General features: G+C 45.1%; 1 protein-coding gene across 4 annotated transcripts in view; it reads right to left on the bottom strand.

Annotated features, from left to right (window-relative positions):
* The window catches only part of TOX2 (TOX high mobility group box family member 2), a 286,505-nt gene that overhangs the window by 41,017 nt on the left and 219,094 nt on the right, over nt 1-26,394 (bottom strand). For all 4 annotated transcript variants that reach the window (XM_039248522.1, XM_039248525.1, XM_039248523.1 and 1 more), the window contains one exon: nt 6,983-7,228. In XM_039248522.1, the coding sequence (XP_039104453.1) occupies nt 6,983-7,228 (246 nt within the window). The remainder of the gene's footprint in view (nt 1-6,982; nt 7,229-26,394) is intronic.

Below are 26,394 nucleotides of genomic sequence, written 5' to 3'. Positions count from 1 at the left end.
GCACTGGGCTGAGCACTTTTGCTATATCTGATCATTAAATCTTCACAAGTTCCTACGAGGCAAGTAATAGTCCCTCTTTTTTACAGATGAGGAAACTGAGGCTCATGGAGGATTAACCCCTTGGTCTGAGTCTCAGGGTTAAAGGTAACAAATGGTGAAGCTGGGTTTTGAACTTGGGTCAGCTTAACTCCAGACACCATGCTCCTAGCTAGTAGGAGATACTAGACGTCAAGAAAACAAAAGCACATAAGCCAAACAAAGCACTATCACAATGGATTTCAAAAAACAGCCCAAGTTCCTGCCCTCCCTGCATCCATACCCTTCTGCAGGGCAACACTGAGATTTCTTCCTTTAAGAAGTGGGGCTGATTTCTGGGGTGCTTGGGTGGCTCAGTTGGTTAAGTGTCCGACTTTGGCTCAGGTCACGATCTTGAGGTTTGTGGGTTCAAGCCCCATGTTGGGCTCTGTGCTGACAGCTCAGAGCCTGGAGCCTGTTTCAGATTCTGTGTCTCCCTCTCTCTCTGACCCTCCCCTGCTCATGCAGACTCTCTCTCTCTCAGAAATAAATAAAACATTAAAAAAATTTTTTTAAAAAGAAGTGGGGCTGATTTCATCGCTCCTGGAATCTAGGCTTGGCCACGTGCCTTGCTGTGGCCAATGGGACATCAGCAAACATGACACAAGCGGAGGTTTGAAAATGGTTCAGGGCGCCTGGGAGGCTTAGTCGGTTAAGCGACCAACTCCAGCTCAGGTCATGAACTCACAGTTCTTGGGTTCGAGCCCCGTGCTGGGCTCTGTGCTGACAGCTCAGAGCCTGGAGCCTGCTTTGGATTCTGTGAATCCCTCTCTCTCTGCTCTTCCCCTGCTCGCACTCTGTGTCTGTTTCTTTTTCTCAGAAATAAATAAACATTAAAAAAAGAAGAAGAAATGTTATTGCACCTGGGGCCTGTCCTTCTTCGACGCTGTTGGGAACCCTGTGGCCGTCGCCATGTAAACAGGCCCAGGCCACCATGGGATGAGAGACCACTGGCCCTAGCCGACAACAGGCCAGCTGCCAGAATGTAAACAAGGTTGCCCTAGACCAGGCTGTCCCAGGCCAGCTGCACGAATCAGGAATCAGACAAGCTGGTCCAGATCAAAAGACCTACCCACCCACAGAATCACCAGAAATAGTAAAAGTTCATTGTTTGCTTCAAGCTTGGTACACAGTGAAAACTAACTAATACAATCATAAGCCAAAACAAACAAACAAATAAATTAAATGCATTAAGGGCAAGAAAACAAAGAGTCTGGATTGCGGGTGTCTACTGCCCACCGTGGCTCGGAAGTCCAGACAAGGGTTGGAGGGGGGAGCAGGTCTTTGGTCCCTTTTTTTCAGACTCAGGAGCAGAATCCCCTGCATCTCAACTTGTGAGAATCAAACAGAGGTAGACCAAATCTCCTGGGGGAGAAGGGGTAAGGTAGGGAAGGGAGGAGGAGAGAGAGAAAGGAGATTGGGAAGAGCAGAGAAGAGGAAGAGAAGGGTGGAGGTGTTAGGAGGTGTACCAAGGACCTCCCAGGGTCAATACGGACTCTGCCCCAGACCCCAGGCCCTAACCCAGAGCTGCAGGCTCTCTCATGGGAACCGCCTCTAAAGCAATGGGGAGTAGAGGAAACTAGAATGCCCAACCCCCACTCCGACAGCCTACCCCAGGATACTAGTCTGGAAAGACCTTTCACTTGGCATGGGGTTCCTGAATCATGGCCCCTAGCCCACTCTGTGTGGGAGAAGGACCAGTCCTACCAAGATGCTTTGGGACAGGGACATAGAACACAAAAGATCTAAAACTACCAGTCTGGCACTCAGGATTTTAATTTAAGTTGGTAAGATCTGAGCTCCCTGGGCCAGTGACATGTGCAGTGGTGGTAGTGGATGGTCTATCCGACGTCAAACCCATACCCTTGTCCAATGCATCCTAGCTGACTGAGCAGTTATTCCCATTTGCCTGTTTGTGAGTTCGCCAGAGCGGGAATCTCAATCCCCATTCTACAGATGGGAAAACTGAGGCTGGGAGAGATGAGACTTGTCCAAGGCCCCAGAAAAAGCAAACAACAGTCAACTCTGGAAGAGAATGCTTGAATGATAGCTGCATGCCACCCCCATGGTAACTGAGGCCCAAAACTGGACCACACGGCTCCAGTAACACCGAGGGCTCGGCTTAGGGAAACCCCACATTCCCCAAATCACCAGAACCCATGGCTGGGGCAAGGACAACTTTGCCAGACTCCTTTCCACTCGGGCCCGTCTCCACCTACTCAAGACTCTCCCTGGATTCTCTCCAGTCTCACAGAAGGTGCAGGCTCCCCGGGGCTTGCCTGGCAGCACCTGGCACTGGCCCTTCCCTGGAGATTTCCTCTTCTGAGTATGCCAGGACCGTAAGCTCGAACATTTCCCAAGGACGACTCCAAAATAAATTATTTCAGACTTAACAGAGGCCGCTTAATAAATTCCACTCTTCCAGTTTCTTTGGGTATTTTAGAAACTGATTTATACATACAATATCTCTCTCAAAATGAGACAATCAACACAGGATAAAATTATTGAGTTATGAAAATAGGGGTCAGATGGAGGTGCAGTGCTTTAAATTAAACCGGCAAAATGTATCTTTCATACTAAATTGACTCTTTTTGTCTTGGAAATGAATGTTTAATCAGTTAAGACGCTAAAGTCGAGGGAGAAGCTTTAAGCATATTTAATTTTGTAAAAGGGGCCTGATTCCAATACTGCACAGGGTTCCTACCAGCAGCCATACCTTAAAAGCAGAAAAGCCGACAGCCACGCATGTCAGGAGGTCACCAGGCCAGGCCAGGGGACCAGAAGGAATCGGTGGCCTCTGGGACCAGAGCCAAAAGGGCCTGGCATAAACGAGATGGTTGTCAAATGCCCTGGCCTCACCCACCTCTCTAGGGATGACACCCCTGACTCACTTCAACCTGTGCAAATAGCATCTGTGACCTCCTGGCCATGGGAACAGCGTCCGTGCCGTCTGCGGCACAGCTGCTCTACCTCTCGGGCACCTGGTAAAACTGAGAGGTGCGTGGGGGCAGCCAGAGCTGGTCTTGAATTCCCGTTTTGTTTCTTAATAACTGTGTGACATTCAGTCGTTCACTCATTTGTTTATTCATGAAGTGTTTCTAGAACCTGCTATGTGTCAGCTCATCACTTCCTAAAGGTGCCTCTTCTGGGTACACACAGCAGAAACGGAGTTTTTGCCCGTCTCTCTGCCTGTACCAGGACTTCCTCAAGGACGTCTTGGAGGAGGCGCCCGTGTGGCTCTGTCACTTGAGCGTCCGACTCTTGGTTTCAGCTGAGGTCACGATCTCACGGTTCGTGGGATCGAGCCCTGTGTTGGTCTCTGTGCTGCCAGTGTGGAGCCTGCTTGAGATTCTCTTTCTCTCTCTCTCTGCTCCCCTCCTACTCATTCTCTCTCTCAAAATAATAAACTTTATACATATATATAACATAAATATGATAGGATATCACACACACGCATGCACATATATAAAGGGGACCTTACAGAGCCAGGGCTCAGACAATCCCTGGTGCTTATTAGGCTCTCAATAAAGGCTGCTGTACAGTTGACCACCATATGGTAGGCTGAAAACAGCCCCCTAAAAACGTCCGTCCTAATCCCTGGAATGTGCATTTGGGGGAAAAATTTGCAGGTGTGATTATGTTAAAGCTCTTGAGATGGAGGGATTATCGTGGGTTATTCCTAAATGCTATCACAAGCGTCCTTACAAGAAAGGCAGAGGAGAGCGTACAGAGGAGGCCATGTGAAGACAGGCAGAAGTTCGAGTGTTGTGGCCACAAGTCAAGGATGGCCAGCAACCCTTAGAAGCTAGAAGCAGCAAGGGATGGATTCTCCCCAGAGCTTCCAGAAGGAATTCACCCCTCCAGACACCTTGATGTTAGGTCCAGCAACACTGATTTGAAGCTGTAGCCCCCCGAGCTGTGAGACAATCAATTTCTGGTTGTTTCAAGCTACCATGTTTGTGCCAATTTGTTAGAGCAGCCACAGAAAACCAGTACAATCACCTGCCTGCTCCACACCCCCCTGTTCCCTTATTGTGATGCCACATTTGGTTCCTGGGAGCCGCATGTGAGCAGTTTGTAAAGCCCTCTGCACCGTGCCTGACACCTAGCAGGTGGCGAAGAAATTCCCAGCCCCACCCGCGGTGTGCACGTCTGTATGCACACACACACCTGCGTCCTACAACTCAGACAAATTCTAAGAATGTGTCTCTAAGCCTGCCTTGTCCCTCTTTACCACACAGTCCCAACGCATGGACATATGCTTACCCGTTTCCTGTTTGGTCCGGTAGCCCTCCCCTGGGTAAGACAGTTTGGCTTATTTTTCATTATATAATGAGGGAATATAAAACTCAGCGAACCCTTGAAAGCTAATGAAAGAATTCAAGCTTTCTGAATTTGTAAAGTGTCTTTAACATGAGCTAGTTTCAAAGAAATCTGGAAAATGACTCAAAGTGCCTATTTGGACCGAGCCCAACCAAAACAAATCCTAGGAGTGATCAGAAGGTCATTTTTGGTTAATAGACAGGCATTCTTTGTGATTACGAGAGCTACTGTAGCCAGGTGGCCCTACAACGGTTCCTGAGAATATGCGGTCTGTTCCTTTACGTAAGTGAGATTCACGGGAAAACACTGCCATTTGGTTACGGTGGGAATTCACCGTCATTACTGCTAATACTAACAAATACTCCCTGATGGTTTGCTCCTTGCCAGGCACTTGCTAAGACTGCACGCGTGATCTGAGATACACTTCACTGCGGCCTTGAGGCGGGCACTGCTATGATTCCAAGATAAGGAAATGAAGCCCGGGGGGTGGAGGCAGGATCTAAGGCAGGTCTGTGGGACTCCAGAGCCCCACACGCTAGCCACTAACCCACACTGTCTCCCCTGCCCACCACACCAGAGGCCAGCAGCATGGGGCCCAGGACTATGGCCATTCTCATCCCTGCATTCGCAGCCCTCCCCGGGACACACGCCAGAGGCGTCTGCTGGCCCCACCCTGGCTTGTGTTACCATAATTCCCCAAAGACATGGTCTGGAGTAGTGATGTCTTGTGAGCAATCAGCGGCGCAGGCAGCTAAGGCACAGCATTCTATCAAAGAGGAATTAAAACCATATGGCTCTGGAATCCTGAGGTCTCACAGAGCAGAAGAAACCAAGGACCTGCATTATTGATGGGCCCCAAAGACAAGTATTCCTTAAGAAATGCCATTTCCACTGAGCACTTGCGTCAGACCCCGCACATTGTACGATGTGGAGCTTCAGCTGGCTGCCTCCCTCTCCCCCCACCCCTCCCTCCTTTTACTTCTCCCCTGGATTCAAAGAAGAAAAAACTGTGATACAGTTTACAACAATCCATAGAGGATACCAGCTTTTTTTGTTTTTCTTAAAAGCAAGGAGAGTTGGTGATAGTAAGAGTAAGAATAAATAAAACACAGCAAAGAGTCTTAGAATATACACTGTGTGCCCGAAGGTCCCGGGCATCGGCTAGAAGCGGGCCACACACGTGGCTGTGGCCTCTCAGTACCCTCTGCAGAGATAAACACGATCAACCCAGCACCATGTGATTCCGACAGGAGATCTGTGTGGTCCTCCTCCCTTGCTACTGGTGAGTTTGTGACCCAAGCTGACAAAACCGAAGACTGCTTCCTCCTGGACACGATGGTTGGTCAAGCCGTGCTCCGTTGTGGTCCTCCCTGGAAGACCCAGACTGCCACTTGCCAGAGGTGTCAGGGAAGATGGTGCTTACCAGCAGCCACCATGCCTGCCGTGTGGCAGTGGCATAGGATAGGGCCCTAAGGACACTACTGGGGTTTCTGGATCCAGCCATGCCTGAAACCCCTGTCTGCCCCTGGATATTTGAGTCCTTTTGCCTAAGTTAGTTTGAGTTTGGTCTCTGCCACTTAGAAATGAACTTAAGAGTTGTGACTAGTATATAATATTAACTGTGAAGGAAAAAGCAAAAATAAACAGAAATCGTGGTTACTCAGGAGAAGTACTAGAATTCCCTTTAAGGGCCTTTTTCTATTATACAAAAATGCTCTGCTAGTGTTCTGTAGATCTTGAATGTTCAAATCAGCCATGATGCTAAGAAATCATACATTTCCTTAGCATGGGATTCAGGACCCTTGTGATCCAGGCCCTGCTAGCTCTTTCACCTCCTCTTTTTCTCTTGCTCCAAGTCCTTTCTCTCCAGCCCTATGAAGAAAATGAACCACATGTTGTCCCCAAGCATGACACGAGCCCACGTGCATCTTGCTTTGGTACATGCTATTCCTTCAACCTGGAAAGTACTTTCCTATCTTCGTCTGCCTGCTGCATTTCTATTTATCCTGAAAACTTTAACTCAGCAACCACCTTTGTCCCTGGCAGCTTAAACAAGATACAAAATATTTTTAAAATATTATGATTTTATTTATCAGAATAGGCAGATATCTAGAAATAGAAAGTAGATCAGTGGTTACCTAGAGCTGGGGGCTGTAGCGGTGGGGGTGCTGAGAATGATGACTAAGGGGTAGAGTTTCTTCTCAGGGTGATGAAAATGATGCAAAATGGACTGTGTTGATGGTCGCAACCCTGTGTAACTAACACCTACTGGGTCGCATACCTTAAATGGGTGTATTGTATGGTGTGTGAATTATATCTCAATAAAGCCATTATAAAATAAAAATAAAGATGAGATTATACTATTAGAAATAATGACAAAACGAATAATACCAAGATATTATAAACAGAGTTCCAGAAGTTTCCTGTGTGAAGACATAAATGACCCTCCATGCCCAGCCCTCATATTCCACAGACCCCCACGCAAGCATCGGAGCCCACACCTGGCACGCAAGCATTCTGCTCCCTCCTCAACCCCCTTCCCTACTGTAAGTAGCAGGATCCATGGTGGAGGACAGGGACTCACCGTGGGCAGCTGGCCTGATAGCAGGTGGCTGTCCTGGGCCAGCATGTTGGACACCATGATGGCCGGGAGGTCCATGGCCTGGTAGGAGTAGGCGGGGAGGAGTCCGTTGGGCGTGAGGCCGTGGCACAGTGAGTGGTAGCCAGCTTCGTGGTCCCCCAGGTGCAGGAGGGATGGCTCAGGGAGGTTGGGAGGTGTTATTGGGGGGATCTCATAGTCTTCGTTGCTCTCGCTCTGGCTGCTGTAGGTCTAAAACATCAAAAGGGCATGTAGTTGGGAGTCAGTGTCTCACAAACGCAGAAGATGCTTAATAGCACCAATAATAGCAGCAACAATGGTAACAACTTCTTCAAAGGGAAGAAGGAATGATCCCTCTGCAAGGCAGACAATCAAGATGGCCCGATGACTTGGTCAGATTCCTGCCCCATCTTTAGATGAGTGCTCCTTACCAGAGAGTCTGTATACAAAATCCTGCCCTCCCGGAGAATGGGACCAGCTCTTGTTCCCCTCTCTCCTTCATTTTCCCATCAGATCTGGTCACTGCAGCCCACCGTGAGTCCATCTTCCTATACCCACCCATTTTACAGATGGGAAAATTCAGGGCCAAGAGGAAAGTGGCAGGGCACCTGGCTGGCTCTGTTGGAAGAGCCTGTGCTTCTTGGTCTCAGGGTTAAGTTCAACTTCCATGTTGGTGTGTAGAGATTACTTAAAAATAAAATCTTAAGGAAAAAACACCAAGAGGAAAGTGGCCTACCCAAGGTTAGTTGAAGAGCTGGGATGGAGCTGAAGTATCCTCAACTCTGCCTGGTAGTCTCCCACAGCAGTTGGATGCCTTTTCCTTATGTGTCCTGAACACCCAGTTCAATCAGATCCCCTCTCGGTCTTTCTCATCTTGACAAATGGCACCAAGATCCCTCCAGGAGCACAAGGTAGGAGCTATACTGGATACCTTCCTTTCTAATCCTTGTTTGTTTGCATTCAGGACAATGCTGAATAGAAACGATGGAAGTGGGGACCCGTGCTTTCTTCCTTAAATACTTCAGTGTTTTACCACTAAGTACAGTGTTTGCCGTAGGCTCTTACAGGAATTCTGTAGCAGACCGAGGGCATTCCTAGTTTGTCAAGGTGTTTGTTTTTCTTTCAAGTGTGCATGGGTTTTTATTATTGTTGTTTTACTTTTATTGGACTCTCTCTCCCTATATCTAATGAAAGGCTCAAGTGACTTTTCTCCTTTAATACAGTTAATATGGTAAATTACTTCACTTGGTTTAACATTAGAAAATGTTAAAGCAACCTTGCATTTCTGGAATAAACTTGGTTGTGATGTATTACTATTTTTATGCATTGCTGGATCTTGATCACTGACATTTTGTTTAGGGTTTTGGTATCTAGTTCATGAGTGAAACTGGCCTGTAGTTTCCCTCTTTCCTTCTGCCCTTATTGGGTTTTGGTACCAAGGTGATGTCAATCAGGGGGAATCACTCCCCTTTTCTATATTCTGAAAGAGGTCAGGGGTCAGAGAAGAGACGTATAAGAAAACTTTTAGGAAAGAAAAATTAGGAGACAAAGTGAGGGGGTCCTGAGGACACCTGTTCAATCAGCATTCTGGAAGGGGAAGAGCGACAGAATGGGGAAGAGGAGTAAGTGAAGAGATAATGGCTGGGAATATTTCAGAACTGAAGAAAGACATCAGATGTACTGGCGAAAATAATGGTAAATCTTAGAACAATCATAATACATAATGTGTAAGGGGACCCCACAATACCAAAGTGGAATATGAGAAATGACATCTTCCAACATCCTTGTTTTCTATGATAAGTTAAATATGTCTGTTAAAATAACTAGGGTAGGTGAAGCCCAACACAATATCTGCTTCCTGGTAGGTTGGCTCCCAGCAAATACTTGTTGGATGAGGCCACTGAGTGGTAAGGATAAGTAGGATTTGAGTAGAGCTATGGTGAGAGCAAGGAGCATGTGGTATCTAAACACCTGCTTGGTGTCAAACTTTTCTCCTCAGGCACTATGTTTGAAGCTCCCCGCAGCTGCCCCGGGGAAGAGTCCTGCACATCTACAGAGATGTGCTCTGAGACGGTAAGTGCCTTGCCACACTCACACCCATCCTTAGACCCAGAGCCCAAGCCACCTTTTGCTCACTGGCTCCCTCTGCCAGGGCTTCTGTGGGCTTATTTCACAGATGAACAACGTGCAGTCCAGGAAGAAGTGATCGTGCTGGTGGCAAAGGACTTTCACAACCATCAGGAATAGGACCTAGTCTTCTGCCCCCAAGATCTGGCTCCTTCCCATCACATGACACTGCTTCCAAGATCTGGACCAGGATGGGGCAGGGAAGGCTTGCACAGGTTTGGGGACTGACCCCTGCCTCATTGCTCCATATGTACACTCTAATCTCTTTATGGCATGATCATTGCCCCTCTCGGGACTCAATTTCCCTATTTGCATAAAGAGAAGGGAGGATGGACTCATCTCAACCATCTCAAGCTCCATGGCTAAAAATTAGCTACTCAATCAATATTTGTGAGATTGAATCTAATTTAATGGGGGACCCACAGCTGGTACCTGAGATTAACAGAATGGCTAGGAGAGGGGACCCAAGGAAGACTCAGTCGCTCCTGATGAAGCTCAACACATAGGTGGAAACCGTGTCCTGGTAGGTCTCAGGTCTGCTGAAAACAATTTTCTCAAGCTTTTTTTTTTTTTTAATCAAGAAATATAAATATCTAGCATTTATTGAGCATATAGTATATGCCAGGTGCAAGCACTTTACAAAATTTAATGAATTAATTCTTACAACAACCCAATGAAGGAGGTTTCTGGTATTATATGCCCATTTTATAGGTAGAGAAACTAAGACACAGAGAGAAGAATTTACTTGCCCAAAGTCACACATTTGGAAAGAAGCCTCACTCCAGTCACCTCCCTCTTCATCCAGTTTATACTGTCTCCAAAGGAAAGTAATGTTTCCTTGCCTGTGACACAGATCCCAGAAATCTGGGTCCTCATAATCCTTAGTGGCAGTGCCAAGTCATGGCCAAATTGAGGGGTTGGGGACCAAGAAACAGGCTTTGATCCAGCCTTGTTATTGAGGAGCTTAGCAAAGCAACACCTCCTTCTAAATGGTGAAGATCAAGCCCCAACCCCAACCCTCTTCCCTACCGTCTCTTACCTAGAATAATAACTCTCTTGATTCTTGAAAACCCATCACGCAGGGTGTTTTATTTTTTTTATTTTATTTTTTTTCAGTTGGAAAATTCTTTTTTTTTTTTTTCCATATAACACCCAGTGCTCATCCCCACAAGTGCCCTCCTCCATGCCCATCTCCCCCCTCCCCCCAACACCCATCAGTCCTCAGTTTGTTCTCAGCATTCAAGAGTCTTTCATGGTTTGCCCCTCTCCCTTTCCCCCACCATTTCCCCCCTTCTTCTCCCCCATGGTCCTCCGTTAAGTTCCTCCTAATCCTCCTATACGTGCAAACATATGGTATCTGTCCTTCTCTGCCTGACTTATTTCGCTCAGCATAACACCCTCAAGGTCCATCCAGGTTGCTACACATGGCCAGATTTCATTGTTTCTCATTGCCATGTAGTATTCCATGGTATAGATAAACCACATCTTCTTGATCCATTCATCTGTTGATGGACACTTAGGCTCTTTCCATGTTGTAGCTATTGTTAAGAATGCTGCTATGAACACTGGTACATGTACTCCTATGCATCAGCACTCCTGTATCCCTTGGGTAAATTCCTAGCAGTGCTAGTGCTGGGTCATAGGGGAGTTCTATTGTTAACTTTTTGAGGAACCTCCACACCGTTTTCCAGAGGGGCCGCACCAGTTTACATTCCCACCAACAGTGTAGGAGGGTGCCCGTTTCTCCACATCCTTGCCAGCATCTAGAGTTCTCTGATTTGCTCATTTTAGCCACCCTGACCGGCGTGAGGTGGTATCTCAGTGTGGTTTTGATTTGTATTTCCCTGATGAGGAGGGATGCTGAGCATCGTTTCATGTGTCTGTTGGCCATCTGGATGTCCTCTTTGGAGAAGCGTCTGTTCATGTCTTCTGCCCATTTCTTCGCTGGGTTGTTTGTTTTTTGGGTGTGGAGTTTGGTGAGTTCCTTATAGATTTTGGATATTAACCCTTTATCTGATATGTCATTTGCAACTATCTTTTCCCATTCCGTTGGTTGCCTATTAGTTTTATGGATTGTTTCCTTAAGCAGGGTGTTTTACATGTGTGCCATCTCCATTCTGTCTTTGCTCCATAATTTCCTAGGCACGTGACACAAAACTAGAATGTGCTCCTAATGCCCCAGGCATGTCTATAATGACCTCCTATGTTTCCCTAATTACAAATGTGTGTCTAATATGACCTCGGATAGCTCTCTAAACTCCCGAGGTGTATCTATCTCCTTAATTCTCTAGGTGAATCTACCTTGACATGGATGTCTTCCAGGTTCTCCCAGGTTCCCCAGTTTTCCCAGCTTTATTAAGATATAATTGACATATAATTAATCTCTAATTCTTAAAAGAATCCCATATTTATCCCCATTTGACAAATCAGAAAAACAAGATCTAGAGCCTTCACCCAGGTTACACTAGGAGGGAATAAGGTCTGATCTGCACACTCTTCAAGGAGTGCAACTTGACACAGCAACCTCTTCAAGGAGTCTCCAGGTGCCATTCCCCCACTGAGACTCTGTCCACTCCCCAAATAAATACATTCTGAACACTCCATGCTCAACAACTAGTACACCTCTACTGGAGTGTGTGTGTGTGTGTGTGCGCGCGCGCATGTGCGTGCTTGCACGTGTGTGCACATGTGTGGAGGGGTGAGGGAGAGAGAATCTTCTAAATATCTTAACATGGCACCCTGGGGGGTATGAAAATGATTTTTCAGGTTGTATTTTGATGCACTTTGGCGCATATATGTGGGTGTCAATGTAATTTTGCCCTTAAGTGCATCTCCACCAAGACAAGGTGCCCACAGGTCAACTGGTATTCTGTTATGGTTAAGGGTATGAGTGGTACAGGGGTTGGTGAAGGGAGATGACTATAGGCAGGGGGCAGAGAGGAGAAGGGGCCAGGGTACCCCCAAGTAATCAGAAATGGGTGGAGGAGAGAAAGCACTCTGTAACCCTTTTGCTCCTCTATGCCTAACACCTTGCTTGTAAAACCCCCATCATGATATGAACCCAACTACCCACTGCTTCTCACCTTCACCAAGATAGATGAGCAAGGCTTTGGTCAAATTTCACCAGAAATCATGGTCACCAGCTCTGTGTGATGTCTTTATGCCTCTGGGAACCGCTCCCTCCCAGCTTGTTCATTTCCATGGTGGTTCTCCCCGTCTGTCTTCTTTTCTCATCCTCTAGCACCTTCTCTGCCCCTTCGCCCAGTGCAGATGACCAAATGACCTTCTACTTCCCAGGGAACACAGATAATAACTCTAACAGCATCCTGATGCCAGAACCACAAACATGCCCATTTGGTACCAACTTGCCTCCTGCTTTGATATCAAAAGAGCCATCCCTCCTTCCTAAGGCCAAGCTCTTTGCTTCTGTAGGGAATGATCCTTCCCCATCTGTCCCAGGACTTTGGGCATCCCATTAACCCTTCTTGCTCCTGCTTTTTGGCCTCCCCCTCTGCTAGACCACTGTCATCAGCACTGAAGAATGCTCATGTCTCCCTGGTTTGCACACTCCTCCATCCCTCTCCAGCTGCCACCACCTCCTCCCGGTCCACACCTGTCTTCCTGAAAGGGCTGTCCTCATCTGTAGCCCCCTCTTCCTCATCTCCCACTCACTCCACAGCCCACTGGGACCTGCCTCCTCTGCTCCTAAGGCCCTCACCACCCAGTGGCCTCCATGGTGCCAGATACAAACAGATGACATCTCACTGTCCCTCGTCAATGGCAGGCCAACTATCCCTTCACCTCATCTTGAGAACACCCCTCCTTTAGCATCCAGAACCTCATGCTGCCCACCTTCTTGCTTCCTCTTCTCCTTTTCCAATGCCAAATCCTCCTCCTCTACCCAACCTTCTATGGTAGTTTCTTGGCCTCAGTCCTGACTCTTCTCTCTTCCTGCCTTACACCTTCTCCCCAGGTGGACCTCAGGCTGTTTTAATTCCCATCTAGTGCCACGTTTCCACCTCCAATCTTGGCACCCATCTGAATTCCAGATGTGAGTATCTGAACACCTCCCCTCACCTAATATTTTCACCTAACGTCTCAGAAACATCTCAAGGTCAACATGTGCAAAGCTATAGTCACGTTGTCCTCTCCCACCCTCCACCTGTGTCTCCCTCATCCAGTCCTCCATCCAGTTAATAAAGCTACAGACTTGGGGCTTACCCTTGGTCATTCCTCAAATCTAGTGAGACTCCTCTAAACTATCTTTTAAACCTACCCATTTTTCTCCATTCCCACCACCACTGCCCTGGTCCAGACCACACAGTCTCTTACCTGGACAAATGCAACAGCCTGTGCCCTGGCCTTCCACAGCCCACTCCTTTCCCTGCCAGTCCATCTCCTCCATGTAGCTAGAGTGGTCTCTAGGAAGATCATCACCTCAGCATGCCACTTCCGTACTTACAGTGGTTTTAATGGCTCCCCACTATCCTGAGGATAAAGCCCCCCAGTCTCAAACATGGCTCTGTCATCCTCACATGGCTGTCCTCCATCACCCCTCTAGCCACAATGACCTTACCTGCCTCCAGGGCCTCACACAGGCTGTTCCCTCTGCTAGAACGTTGTGCCCAGCACATGCTCTTCCTTCATCTGACTAATTCCTACTCACCCCTCACCAATAGGTTGGTTTAAATGGCTTCCCTGATACTCTATCTAGAGTGGGTCAGAGCCCCTTACATGCCTCCAGGCTCCTCTGCTTTCTCTTTAGGAGCACTCATCAAACCTGCAGTTAACTAACTGCTTGCATAACTGTTTCATGTTCAGTGTGAGTTCTGCTAGGACAGCCCTTGTTTGTCCTGTTTCCCAGAACCTGGCACAAAGGAAGAGCTCAAGAATAATTAGTTGAAAGTATGTATGAGCCAGGCCCCAGGACAGACGCCATGAGCATACACCTCACTCAACTTTTGTGACTGCCCTGGACACAGGTGGTATTTGTCCCCATTGCACAGGAGTATAGTGTGTGGTCAAGTGCCAGAGGGCCTGTATTTGAATCCTGGCTCTGCCACACACTAGGTATGTGACTTGAGGCACACTACTTAACCTCTCTGTGCCTCAGTTTCCTCACCCATGAAAGGAAGCTAAAAACAGCAGACGCTACAGGGTTGTTGCAAAGAGTAAGTGGATCCATACATGCTGCCTTGTGTGGAGTCAGCCCTCTTGGTGCTGGCTGTTTTTGTCGCCATTGTTGCCCTTGCTCAGAGTTCCAGAGATGTTAAGGAACTTCCCCAAGAACACTCAGCAAGTAGACAACAGCTCACGCACTTGGTACCCTCACTGTGAATGGTCTGAACTCCTCTTCTGCACGCCCCAGGCTTGCGCACCATGGCGTGATGTCTTCAGCCTGATGGGCCGAGGGCGGACTGGCTTTAGGTGGGACTCAGCCATGGGCCTCATCTCAGCCCAGAGAGCAGGGTCCCAGGAAGCCTCCCCGCTGCAGCAGGAGTCCCCTCCTCACATTCCCCCTCTGTGGCCCCTTGCTTGTGCTCCCCACGGTATCACACACACCTCCAATTATCTTTTATTCATTACTTACCTTTTTCTTGCACTCCCCCACCCCCACCCCGACCCCATGAGGGCAGGAGTAAGACTGTCTCGTCACCAGCACCTAGCACAGCGTGTAGCACACAATAGGTGCTCAGTTAGAATGTGGTGAGTGAGTACATCAGATGGGGAGGGTGCCAGACTTCAGGGTGAGAGCTCCCCTAGGTCCCTCCTGGCAGACTGGAAATCCTTCAGTTATCGGTGGTTCATGTCTCTTGACCACCACCTTCCTGCCTGCTCCCCGCCCCTCCCGCCCCTGTAGCAACCAGAACAGGCGCTGGCACAGAGCATGGGCCCAGTGAATGCTGAATGACTGCACGAGTCTGTTCCTTTCGTTTAAAACGCAAAACCTCAACACACTGGAACCAGCCCAACCAGCCAGAAGCCTTTTGCAAAAATAAGCATATGTTGTATCAAAATATTGGAATAACACAATTATGACAATTCATTTAAAGAGGAGATTAGCACACTTAAAAATAACTAAACATGCAAACACTACATGTCTCCCTCGGATGCAATCAAATCCTAAATGCAGGACACCTGAATACCAACCCTCTCTGCTACCACTTCTTACTGAGCACCTACTGTGTGCCAGCCACTGGGCCCAGCCTTTCCACACACGTTCTCCATTTCACCTGCATCTGTTCTGCAAAGAACTCACATGACTATTTTCTCCATTCTGCAGGTGAAGAAGAGGAAGCTCAGGAAGTGGGGGTGTCATATCCCTAGTATGTCTTGGATGGGATTCAAACCCAGGGCTTATGACTCTGAGTCCAGCACTGTCCCACACTGGCTCAGAGGCTTCTTCAAGATTCATTCCTCATGCCTCCTAAGTAAGAGAAGGGCCTGCTTTCACCCTTGCTATGGTCTTTTCTCCCTCGGGGGCCAGATTATCCCGTTAAAATGTCAGATCACAGCACTCCTCAGCCCACTACCTCTAGTGGTCCCCTTGTCACTCAGAGGAAGAACAAGGGCCTTACAATGGTCTCCTACACATGCTATATGGTCTAGTGCCCTCACGCTCGCCTCTGTCTCCCTCACCTCCCTGACACCCCGCACTATTCTCCTGGTTCATGTCACTCTGGCCACACCAGGCATGATTATGCCTCAGAGCCTTCGCACTGCTCTCTGGAACACTCTTCTCTCAAATATTCACACAGCACATTCCTTCACCACTCATGTTTACTCAAATATCCCCTTCTTAATGAGTTCGACCTTCACTGCTCAATTTAAAATCGCAAATCACAGCCACGTTCCATTTTCTGTTTGTTTTTATCACTTTTGTGTGTTTATCGCTTTCTAACACCTTACACATTTTATTGATTTATTATGTGTCTCACCCAACTAGAATGTCAGCTCCATGAAGGAGGAGGTTTTCATCTGTTTTGATCATTGCTGTATCCCCAGTTTCTTCAACTGTAATGAGTGCTCAAAAAGCAAATGAACGAATGAACAAATGAACTTCTCACCAAATGCCAAGAAGCAAGAGTGGTAAGAAATGAATAGACTGGCAGACCAGGAAGGTCCTCTATGCGGGATCACTCTTGGCTGTGACCCAGGGGTAGGACAGGTGGTTTGAATCAAGCCAGTGTTCCTCCTTCCCCAGAAGTGGTACATGAAAAACCATAACTGAGTGGCCTTTGCGGGGAGTGGTTGGGGAGGGGAAGTGTTGAGGCAAATGGCAGGGCCAGGATGTGGAGTTGACCAACACACCAAAAGGTAAAGCTCCCAAACCACTCAGAGGTGGGTTATAAGGCTGTGAGAATCACCTTGTTCCTCAATTTCCCCATGTGTGGTTCTCTTTCCAAATAACTTAAGGAATGGGAATTCAGAGCAAAGCAATATGGCTGGGGTAGAAGGCACATGCAGAAGGACGGACTGCCAGGATCTTCATGTACCACAAAGGGAATTCCAGGAAGGGAAGAATGCTATACTAATTCCAATATGTGGCTTGCCCTTTGGGTAAGGGAAGGGTAAATCTTCTCCTGGAGTTTCTAGGAGGAAGGGTTTTCATTAAACATCAAAGGCAATGACTCCTTGGTGGGGGGGCAATGGGTAAACAGGGGCAAGAGGGAGGTCTCTGGGCCTTGAGGAGGGGCTGGAGAAGAAAGAATCTAAGAATATCCAATGAGCCAGAAGCCTGTTGCAGTGGTAAGCTTATGTTCTATGAAGTCATCAGAACACACTCTTTCACTTACTACAACAAAATGACAAATGAATCAAAAATTCACCCATAAGGAGTAAAATATACATACTGTGTGCATATGTGTGTAGGTATATTCTTTCAAATATATATATATTCTTTCAAATTGTTCCTTTCTGAAACAAATACTTTCAAAGCTCAAACCTAGGGAATGAAAAGTAAGCCAAAGAAAGGAATTTTAGAAGGAGCTCAGAAACCACTACAGTTTATATTCTTTCAAAACAGCTATTGTTAGGGTGACTGTAGGGTTTAATGTGACTCTTTTATTAGGATTTCTAAAATAGAAGAGATAGCATAGGATTAAAGAATTAATAATGATCACCAACTAAAAATCTGGAGGAGTTCAGCTAGAAGTTGTGTCTTCCTTAAAGAAGGAAATTACAGATACTGATTAGTTATTTACAGAGTAAGGAAATTTTGTCTAAATATATTTGTTACAATTTTTTAAATTTATTGAGGTTAAATTCATGTTACATAAAGTTAGCCATTTAAAAATTAACACTTTAATGGTTTTTAGTATGCTCACACTGTTCCGCAACCAACCCTTCTACCTAGTTCAAGAACATTTTCATCACCCTAAAAGGAAATCTCATGCCCATTAAGCAGTTTCTATTCTCCCTGGCCCCTCAACCCCTAGTAACTACCAATCTGCTTTCCGTCTCAGTGGATTTACCTATTCTGGATGGTTTCATATAAACAGAACCATATAATATGTGACCTTTAATGTCTGGCTTCTTTCACTTAGCATAATGTTTTTGAGGTTCTACCATACTGCGGTGCATATCTGCACCTCATTCCGTCTTATGGCTCAATAAAATTCCATTGTATGTAAATACCACAATTTGTTTCTCCATTCATCCACTGATGGACATTTGGGCTGTTTCCATCTTTTAGCTATTGTGACTAGTGCTGCTTTGTGTACATATATTTGTTAGAGTCCATGTTTTCAGTTCTTTTGGGTATATAGTGAGGAGAGGAATTGCTGGGTTTATGGTAATTCTACATCTAACTTTGAGAAACCATCAAATTATTTTTCACCCAGCAACATCTGAGAGTTTCAATCTCACCACATCCTCACCACCAACAACTTATGTTCCACCCTTTTTTTAAATAGCCATCCTAGGGTGTGTGAAATGGTATCTTCTTGTAGTTTTGATGTGTATTTCCCGAATGACCAATGATGCTGAGCATCTTTTCATGTGTTTCTTGGCCACTTGCATATCTTCTTTGAAGAAATGTCTGTTCAAGTCTTTTGCTCATTTTTAAATTGGACTGTCTTTTTGTTTTTGTATTATAAGAGTTCTTTATGTATTCTAGATACAGACCCTTATAAAATATATGATTTGCACATCTTTTTCTCCCAATCTGTAGGCTGTTTGCTCACCCTTCTTATAATGTCTTTGGATGCACAAAAGTGTGTAATTGTCATGAAGTCCAATTCATCTAACTTTTCATCAACTCATCTTTTGTTGCTCATGCTTTTGATGTCATACCTAAGAATTCACAGCCAAATCCAATGTTATGAAGGGTTACCCCTATGTTTTCTTCTAAGATGTTTATGGCTTTAGCTCTGAGACTTAGGTAAGGGGTCCATTTTGACTTAACTTTTAAATACAGCAAGAGGTAGAGTCCAACTGCACTATTTTGCACATGGTATTCTGTTGTCTCAGAACTATTTGGTAAAAAGACTATTCTGTTTCCACCAAAGGGTCTTGGGACCCTTGTGAAAAATCAATTGGCCATAGATGTAGGTAGGGGTTTATTCCTTGACTCTTTTAATTCTATTCTATTAATCTGTATGTCTGTCCTTAGGACAGTACCACACTGTTCTACTGTGGTTTTGTAGAAACAGGGAAATGTGTGTTCAACTCTTCTTTTGCAAGCTTTTTGTGGCTATTCAGGGCCCCTTGAAATTTCATATGAATTTGAGGATCTGCTATTACATTTCTGCCCCAAAAGCTTGGTAGAAATTTGATAGAGATTATACTCAATCTGTAGCTTCCTTGCATGGTATTGCAATCTTACGAAAATTATGACTTTCTATCCATGAACACGGGATGTCTTTCTCATTTATTTAGATCTTCTCTAATTTCTTCAGCCAATGTTTTATACTTTTCAATGTTCTCCATCTTTCACCTGCTTGGCTAAATTTATTCCTACATACTTTCTTCTTTTGAACACTATTATATATGAAATTGTTTCCTTGGTTTCCTTTAAGGATTGTTCATTTCATTTTATATAGAAACATTGCTGATTTTTGTGTGTTGGTCTTGCATGCTGAAACTTCACTAAATTCACTTATTAGCCACTTTTGTTTATAATTTTAAGGGATAGCAGAAACTTCACACTGTTGGAGGAACCAAAATAAAGGAAAAGAAAATAGAATCTGATCAACCTAACAAAAATCTGAAAAGAAAAAAAGAAAATAGATGAACTATGAAACATGATAAAAAAGAACCTTCATAAAATGACAGTACTAAGGTTAAATATTACTAATCACAGTAAGTATGAATGATTTTAATCCTTTTATTAAAAGATAAAATTTAGTATTTTGGTTAAAATAAGTGAATCCAGCATATAACATTAATAATAGGCATGCCTAAAATAAAATGACAGGTGGTTAAAAACAAAGAGATATGTTAGGTAAATAAAAAGCAGAAGTGGTAAAATTAGTAACAAATAAGGTACAATTCAGGGCAAATGCACTGAAGGAACTTAGAGAAATACTTAAGTTGATAAATGATACAACCTACTAAGAAGAAATGACAGACATAAACTTTTATGTAGACTGATAAACCATAGGAATATAAAATGTAAAAGACTGTTAGAAGTACAAAGAAGATTCAACAAAACCATAAACACAACACGACACTAAAACTTCTCTTCAAAAATTAACAAATCAATCAGATAGAAATCAGTAAGGATAGAAGAGTTGAATAACATGATTCACTCTCTTGATTTCTTCTGCTATTTAAAGAATACATATTCTTTTCAAATGACCCTGGAACACTTAAAGAATATGACAGTATATTAGCTACATAGATAATCTCAAATTTTTCAAAAGGTAGAAATGATATAGACCACATTCTACTATATAAATGTATTAACCTAGGGGTGCCTGGATGGCTCAGTTGGTTAAGCGTCCATCTCTGGCTCAGGTCATGATCTCATGGTTTGTTAGTCCAGTGTCGAGTTCTGTGCTGACAGCTCAGAGCCTGGAGCCTGCTTCAGATTCTGTGTCTCCCTCTCTCTCTGCCCCTCCTCCATGCTCACTCACTCACTCTCTCTCTCTCTAAAAAGTAAATAAGCATTAAAAATAAAAAAGATAAATGTACTAACCCAGTTTTTAACAAAAAACAAAAATGGTACAGAAAGAAGGAACAGGAAAAAATAGAGAGATGCGGATGCTCTTAAATCCTTGGACCCTTTAGGTGTAATCTTTTTTTTTTAATGTTTATTTATTTTTAGGGAGAGAGGGAGAAAGAGAGAGTAAAGAGGGGAAGGGCAGAAAAAGAGGGAGACGCAGAATCTGAAGCAGGCTCCAGGTTCCGCACACTCAGCACAGAGCCTGACATGGGCCCAAACTCATGAACCACAATATCATGACCCGAGCTGAAGTCAGATGCTCAACCAACTGAGCCACCCAGGTGCCCCAAGAGCAATCTTCTAAATAACTCCTGGGTTAAAGAGAAAATCACAAGCAAAATTGCAATGAGGACACTACTTGAGAAAACCTGTGAGAAGCGAACAATGGAAAATTTACAACTATTTACCTAAGTGAATTTATTAGAAGGGAAGAAAAACAAACAAAAAGATAAACTCAATACTCAACTCAAGAAGCTAGACATGGAAACAAAATAAACCAAAAGTCAGTAGAAGAAAGAGGAATAAAACAGAAAAGTTTGAGATAAATTTAAGGAACAGCTGGGTGTTTTTAAGAGGCTAACAAAAGGGGGGCGCCTGGGTGTCGGTTAAGCGTCTGACTTCGGCTCAGGTCACAATCTCATGGTTTGTGGGTTCGAGCCCCATGTCAGGCTCTGTGCTGACAGCCAGCTCAGAGCTTGGAGCCTGCTCTGGATTCTGTGTCTCCCTGTCTCTTTGACCCTCCCCTGCTCATGCTGTCTCTCTCTCTCTCAGAAATAAAACATTAAAAAATTTTTTTTTAAAAAGAGGCTAACAAAAGAGAAAAACACTGACAAAAAAGAAAAGAGAGAATACTCAAAAGGGACTGAAAAGTATATTGATTCTTTGAAAGTCAATGACAATTCCTTTGTAATATAGTATAATTTTCACAAATTTTTATTATTTCCAGCTTAATCCTGTTACCTAAATCTTCTAAATCACACTAGTTTTCTTTTTCTGCTTGATCCTTGGTTTATGAGAGAGGTAAAAATGTCTACCGTGATTGTGATTTGATCAATTTCTTCTTGTATTTCTGTTCATTTTTGCTTCATTTGTTTAGGGCTATGTCATTAAGTATTTACAAATTACTGATTTCTTTCTGGGGAAGTATGCCTTTCACAATTTGATGGTTTCCTACTCTATCCAGGTAATGCTTCCGGAAGGTTCTCAGGCTGACATTTGGACTCCACTTCTGTCACCCACCCCAATGCTGTGTAAAAGAAAGGAGGAAGCCTCACTGAGTGGGAATCTATAGGAGCAGGGGAGCCCTGCCTTCGAGCCACATAAGAAAGGCCCCCAGTAGCATAGCTTGCTGGGACTCAGGACATAGCACAAGACACGAGGTGGCACCGCACTCCTTGGTGAAGCCTGGGGAGAAAGAGCTCTCAGGAGGACCCAGCTTGTGTCCCCAGAGTTGAGAGGCTCAGGAGGTTTGGGGAGGATAGATGGAGCTGCCTTAAATGGCAGAGACTGAGAGAATAAGAGAGAGAGAGGCAGAGAACAACCGGCAGGTGCGTGGTTTGTCAAGGCAAGGATGTGTGAGTGGTCCTGGGAGCAAGAGAAAGCTAAGTAAGGCAGCCAGATGAAGGCATCTGAAAGGGTCCCTCCCAAGACAGCGGCCTGATAGGGCAGGGAGGCCTCGGCAGCAGGACTTACGTCGGCAGGTGTACCAGATGCAGGGCAGGTCACGAGAGGTGAGCCGCAGCGTGAACCCCAGCTCAGGGTGCTCATGAAAAGAACCACATGTGAAAATCTGCTAGCACAGCAGGCATGGATGGTAGCACACCAGGCAGCAAGATGTTCTGGCCCTACTCCTTGAACCCCACCTCACCCTGCCGGATCCCAAGGTCTCCAGCGGCAGCAGAGGAAATAGGTGTGGTGGGAGAGGTAACAGATGGCCCTCATGGCAGGCTCCCAAGGCCATGAGCCTGGAGAAAAGAGTAAGGGATGGATCCCTGCCTTCTTGTACAAGTCCAGCCTGCTGAATAACCTGGGTGACAGCAACGATACCTAATGCTGACACAGGACCTTGGGGTTCCAAATGCTTTTATATGTTTCAAATATTTTTCCCAAAAAAAGGCTTGAAGTTTCATGGAATACATAATCCGTGAGTATGGGGTTGTTGGTTTTTTCTTTGTTTCTTTTTTTCTTTCTTTTCTTTCTTTCTTTTCTTTCTTTCCTTTCTTTTCTTTCCTTTCTTTCCTTCTTTCTTCCCCTCCTTCCTTCCTTCCTTCTTTCTTCCTTCCTTCCTCCCTCCTTCCCTTCCCTTCCCCTCCCTTCCCCTCCCTTCCCTTCCCTTCCTTTCCTTTCCTTTCCTTCTGTTTTTTTATTTTTTTTTTTTAAATATTTTTATTTATTTCTAGGAGAGAGAGAGAGAGCAGCGTGAGCAGGGGAGGGTCAGAGAGAGAGGGAGACACAGACTCTGAAATAGGCTCCAGGCTCTGAGCTGGTAGTCAGCACAGAGCCCGACGCGGGGCTCGAACCCACGAACCGCGAGATCATGACCTAAGTGAAAGTCGGATGCTTAACCGACCAAGCCACCCAGGCGCCCCTCCTTCTGTTTTTTTAATCTGCAGATGGAATGTCGGCTTTGGGGTTAGTCTGACCTGGGGGAATTCCAGTCCTGCCACTTACTTGCTGTGGGACCTCTGGCAATTTATCCATTCTGTCTATCTGACTGTCCTTATCTATGAAACCCCACCTAACAGCTGAGAGAATTACACAAGGAAACAGATGTGAAAACATATGAACAGAAAATCAACACGACCCTCTCCCTCATACCCAAGGAGGATGAGAAAAGACATCAGGTGGTAAGCAGAACAAGTGTTAAATATCATTTCCATTTTACAGATGAAGAAACTGAGGTTCAAAAGGGCAAAATGACTTATCCAAAGTCACACGGATAGCATGTATGGAAATAAGGACCAGGAAACCCAATCTGGAGCTAACACACGCTCTGCCATTATTTGCTCCCCTCCCAACATATACTTTAATCCTGATTAGCCCAGGTCAGTCCTGTGTACACCTCTTGTCCCAGGGTAATTTTTAATAGTGCCTTCTTTTACTCAAAATTCATCCTGGTTTGGTGGCGCCTGGGTGACTCAGTCAGTTGAGCATCCAACTCTTGATTTCACCTCAGGTCGTAGGATCAAGCCCCACACTGGGCTCTGCACTGCATGCGGAGCCTGTTTGAGATGCTCTCTTTCCCTTCCTCTACCCCTCTCCCCTGCTTGCACTCCATCTAAAATAAAAATTAAAAGGGGTGCCTGGGTGGCTCAGTCAGTTGAGCATCTCACTTTGGCTCAGGTCATAATCTCAGTTTGTGGGTTTGAGCCCCGCGTCAGGCTCTGTGCTGACAGCTCAGAGCCTGGAGCCTGTTTCAGATTCTGTGTCTCCCTCTCTCTCTGCTCCTCCCCCGCTTGCATGCACGTGCGCGCACACACACACACACACACACTCTCTCTCTCTCTCTCTCTCAAAAATAAACATTAAAATTTTTTTAAAATAAAAACTAAAAAAATAAAATCATCCTGGTTTGGACAATAAATTATATGGCCACCCTACCACCTTACTATTTTCACAAGTAAAATTCACACCCCATGAGAACATCTCCGTGAAAAGACTATCATTCAATTCAGTGTTTCCTGGCTCTGTTTTCAAAATAAGGAAATCTTATCCAAGGAAAACCTTATCCAGACCTGAAATCCCATCACCAGGAGCGGGGCACCCAGTGGTAACTTATTATGTGTACAGCGATTTTATGAATTCAGTGGGGAATGAAATGCAATTTTGTCAGGCGTGTCTGTGTCCATAATGACCAAGTCAAATTAATCATCTTGGATAATACCCCTGTGTCGCCCGTCCCAGAGACGTGTAATAGAATCTTTCTGATTCATGTCTCGCACTACATTGGAGCTGGAGTATTGCTGCACTTCAGAAAATCAGTACAATTATGCCTTTTTGTTGGGCTCTCGCTTTCCTGGGCTCAAAATGTTTCTTAAAAATAAATAAATAAATAAACAAAACAAACAAAAGGCTCATACCATATATAAACAAAATGGAAATGAAAAAGCCATATTGTTAAAATTACGTGGATTCTGAAGGAATGGGAGGGGGGAGTAATATCATTTTAAGTCTTTATTTACAGGCAAAATTCCCAAGCTGTGGCAACAGGGATGTAGGAGGGAGTGTAACATCCCCCTGCCAGTGGTCCTGACCCTGAAAAGCTTAGATCCGAGCCGACAGAGGCATCACAATGTGACAATGGCCGCCAGTCACATTACCCATGAGTTTTGTTTACTAAAACTATATCTGGGAACAAACATGATAATCCCCACATGTTTTTACTTGAGAAATCATCTGACACTCTGAGCTTCAGGTAGCTTTCCGGACTGATATACCTGGGGGTTGGGGGGATGTTTCTGGAAAAATGAGCCACGAGTGGTGGAGTTCCTTTCTTCTTTAGGAGAAAACAGTCCCAGCAAGTAGCAAAGCTGAAGATAACTTGGGACCTAAGCATTCCTGTTGGGGGCGGGGGGCGGCCTGAACACCAGGCATGACCCCATTTTATAGATAAGGAAGTTTATTTTTCCAGTAAGTGACAGAGTTTCATTTATTTTAGTAACATATTTTTAAAATGTTTATTCATTTTTTAGAGAGCGAGCAGAGGGGGAGGGGGCAGAGAAAGGAAGACAGGATCTGAAGCAGGCTCCATGTTGACATCAGTGAGAAGCTCAATGCAGGGCTCGAACTCAGGAGCTGTAAGATCATGAACTAAGTGAAAGCTGGATGCTCAATCGACTGAGCTACCCAGGCTCCCTTTAATTGCATATTTTTTATAATCACCTATTCAACTGCTTCCTTGACACTTTCCCTTGGATGTCCTAGAGGACAGGTCAGCAAGCTTTTTCTGCAAAGGTACAGATAATAAATCTTTTTTGGCTGTGGGTCATGTAATCTCTGTCACTATTCAACTCTGTTGCTGTAGCATGGAAGTAGCCATAGACAGTAGTTTACAGCAGTGTTCCAATAAAACTTTATTTACAAACAACAAGTGGAAGACTGGCCATGGTGTGCTGAACCCTATCGAAAAGGTGGTTTTTCTTCCCTATCAAACCTCTCCCATCTAACACACAATAGTCTTGACTTAAAAAAAAAAAAATACATAGTTACCTTCCCTTCACCAGAATGTATATTCTGTTGTTTAGTCACTCATTAAATCAGGACCAAGAACAGTGCCTTGCACATAGTAGAGCCTCAATAAACATTTGCTGAATGAAACAACACAAATGAATGAGAATTGGGGATTGGACTGCTGTATTCTCACTTGTATCTCTAGCACCTAGAACCTGCCTAACACAAGGTAGCTACTCAGTAAATATTGTTCTGAACAAATGAATGCATGAATGAATTTACTGATGGCCTGCTGTTATACAGAGCTGGGCTCCTCACCACCTTCCCCGTAAGCTCTAAGAAGTCAGCAAACGTCTCAAGTGACCTTCCCCTTAGAAAAGCTTCTCAGAATGAAACAATGCTTATGAGAGCTTTCTGGTTCTCTGTTCTCATCTTAGAAACCATCTTCCTATGAAGGTGTCGAGTCCCAGCTCTGCCCTGCTGGGATGTGTGACCTTGGGAAAGTCACTGCCCCCATTTTAGTGCTCAGTTATGCCACACACAAAAAAGAGAGAGTTGGACCAAGGGATTTTTAAACCCAAATTGAATTCATGTATGTGCCACTGGTTTGCAGGTCCACAGGCAGGCATGAGGCAGCACTAATTTTAAAAGCGTTTTAAAATGATGAGTAGGCTCTCCAGTTGTTCCCGTGTTAAAATAGCTTCTGGGAAAAAAAAATTATGTCTATTTGCAGCCTTTTTTTCTTTTCCATCTCTACCTTTTGAAAACTACAGAAGTGGCATCATCTAAAAATGTGCTAAGCCAGCTGCCTGAATATGAAGGCACTGAAGTTTTCAGAGACTGGCCTCTGTGAGTGCTCTGAAGCCCTGTGACACACGGCAAAGTAGGCAAGTCCCCCAGTCCAGGATGCTCCAGGGACACTGCCCTGCTTAGA

This window comes from Hyaena hyaena, unplaced genomic scaffold (assembly GCF_003009895.1).
Source record: "Hyaena hyaena isolate Hyena2069 unplaced genomic scaffold, ASM300989v1 scaffold_312, whole genome shotgun sequence".
Classification (NCBI taxonomy): Eukaryota; Metazoa; Chordata; class Mammalia; order Carnivora; family Hyaenidae; genus Hyaena; species Hyaena hyaena.
Note: the sequence above shows the minus strand (reverse complement) of the source record. Positions and strands in the feature narration are given on the sequence as shown.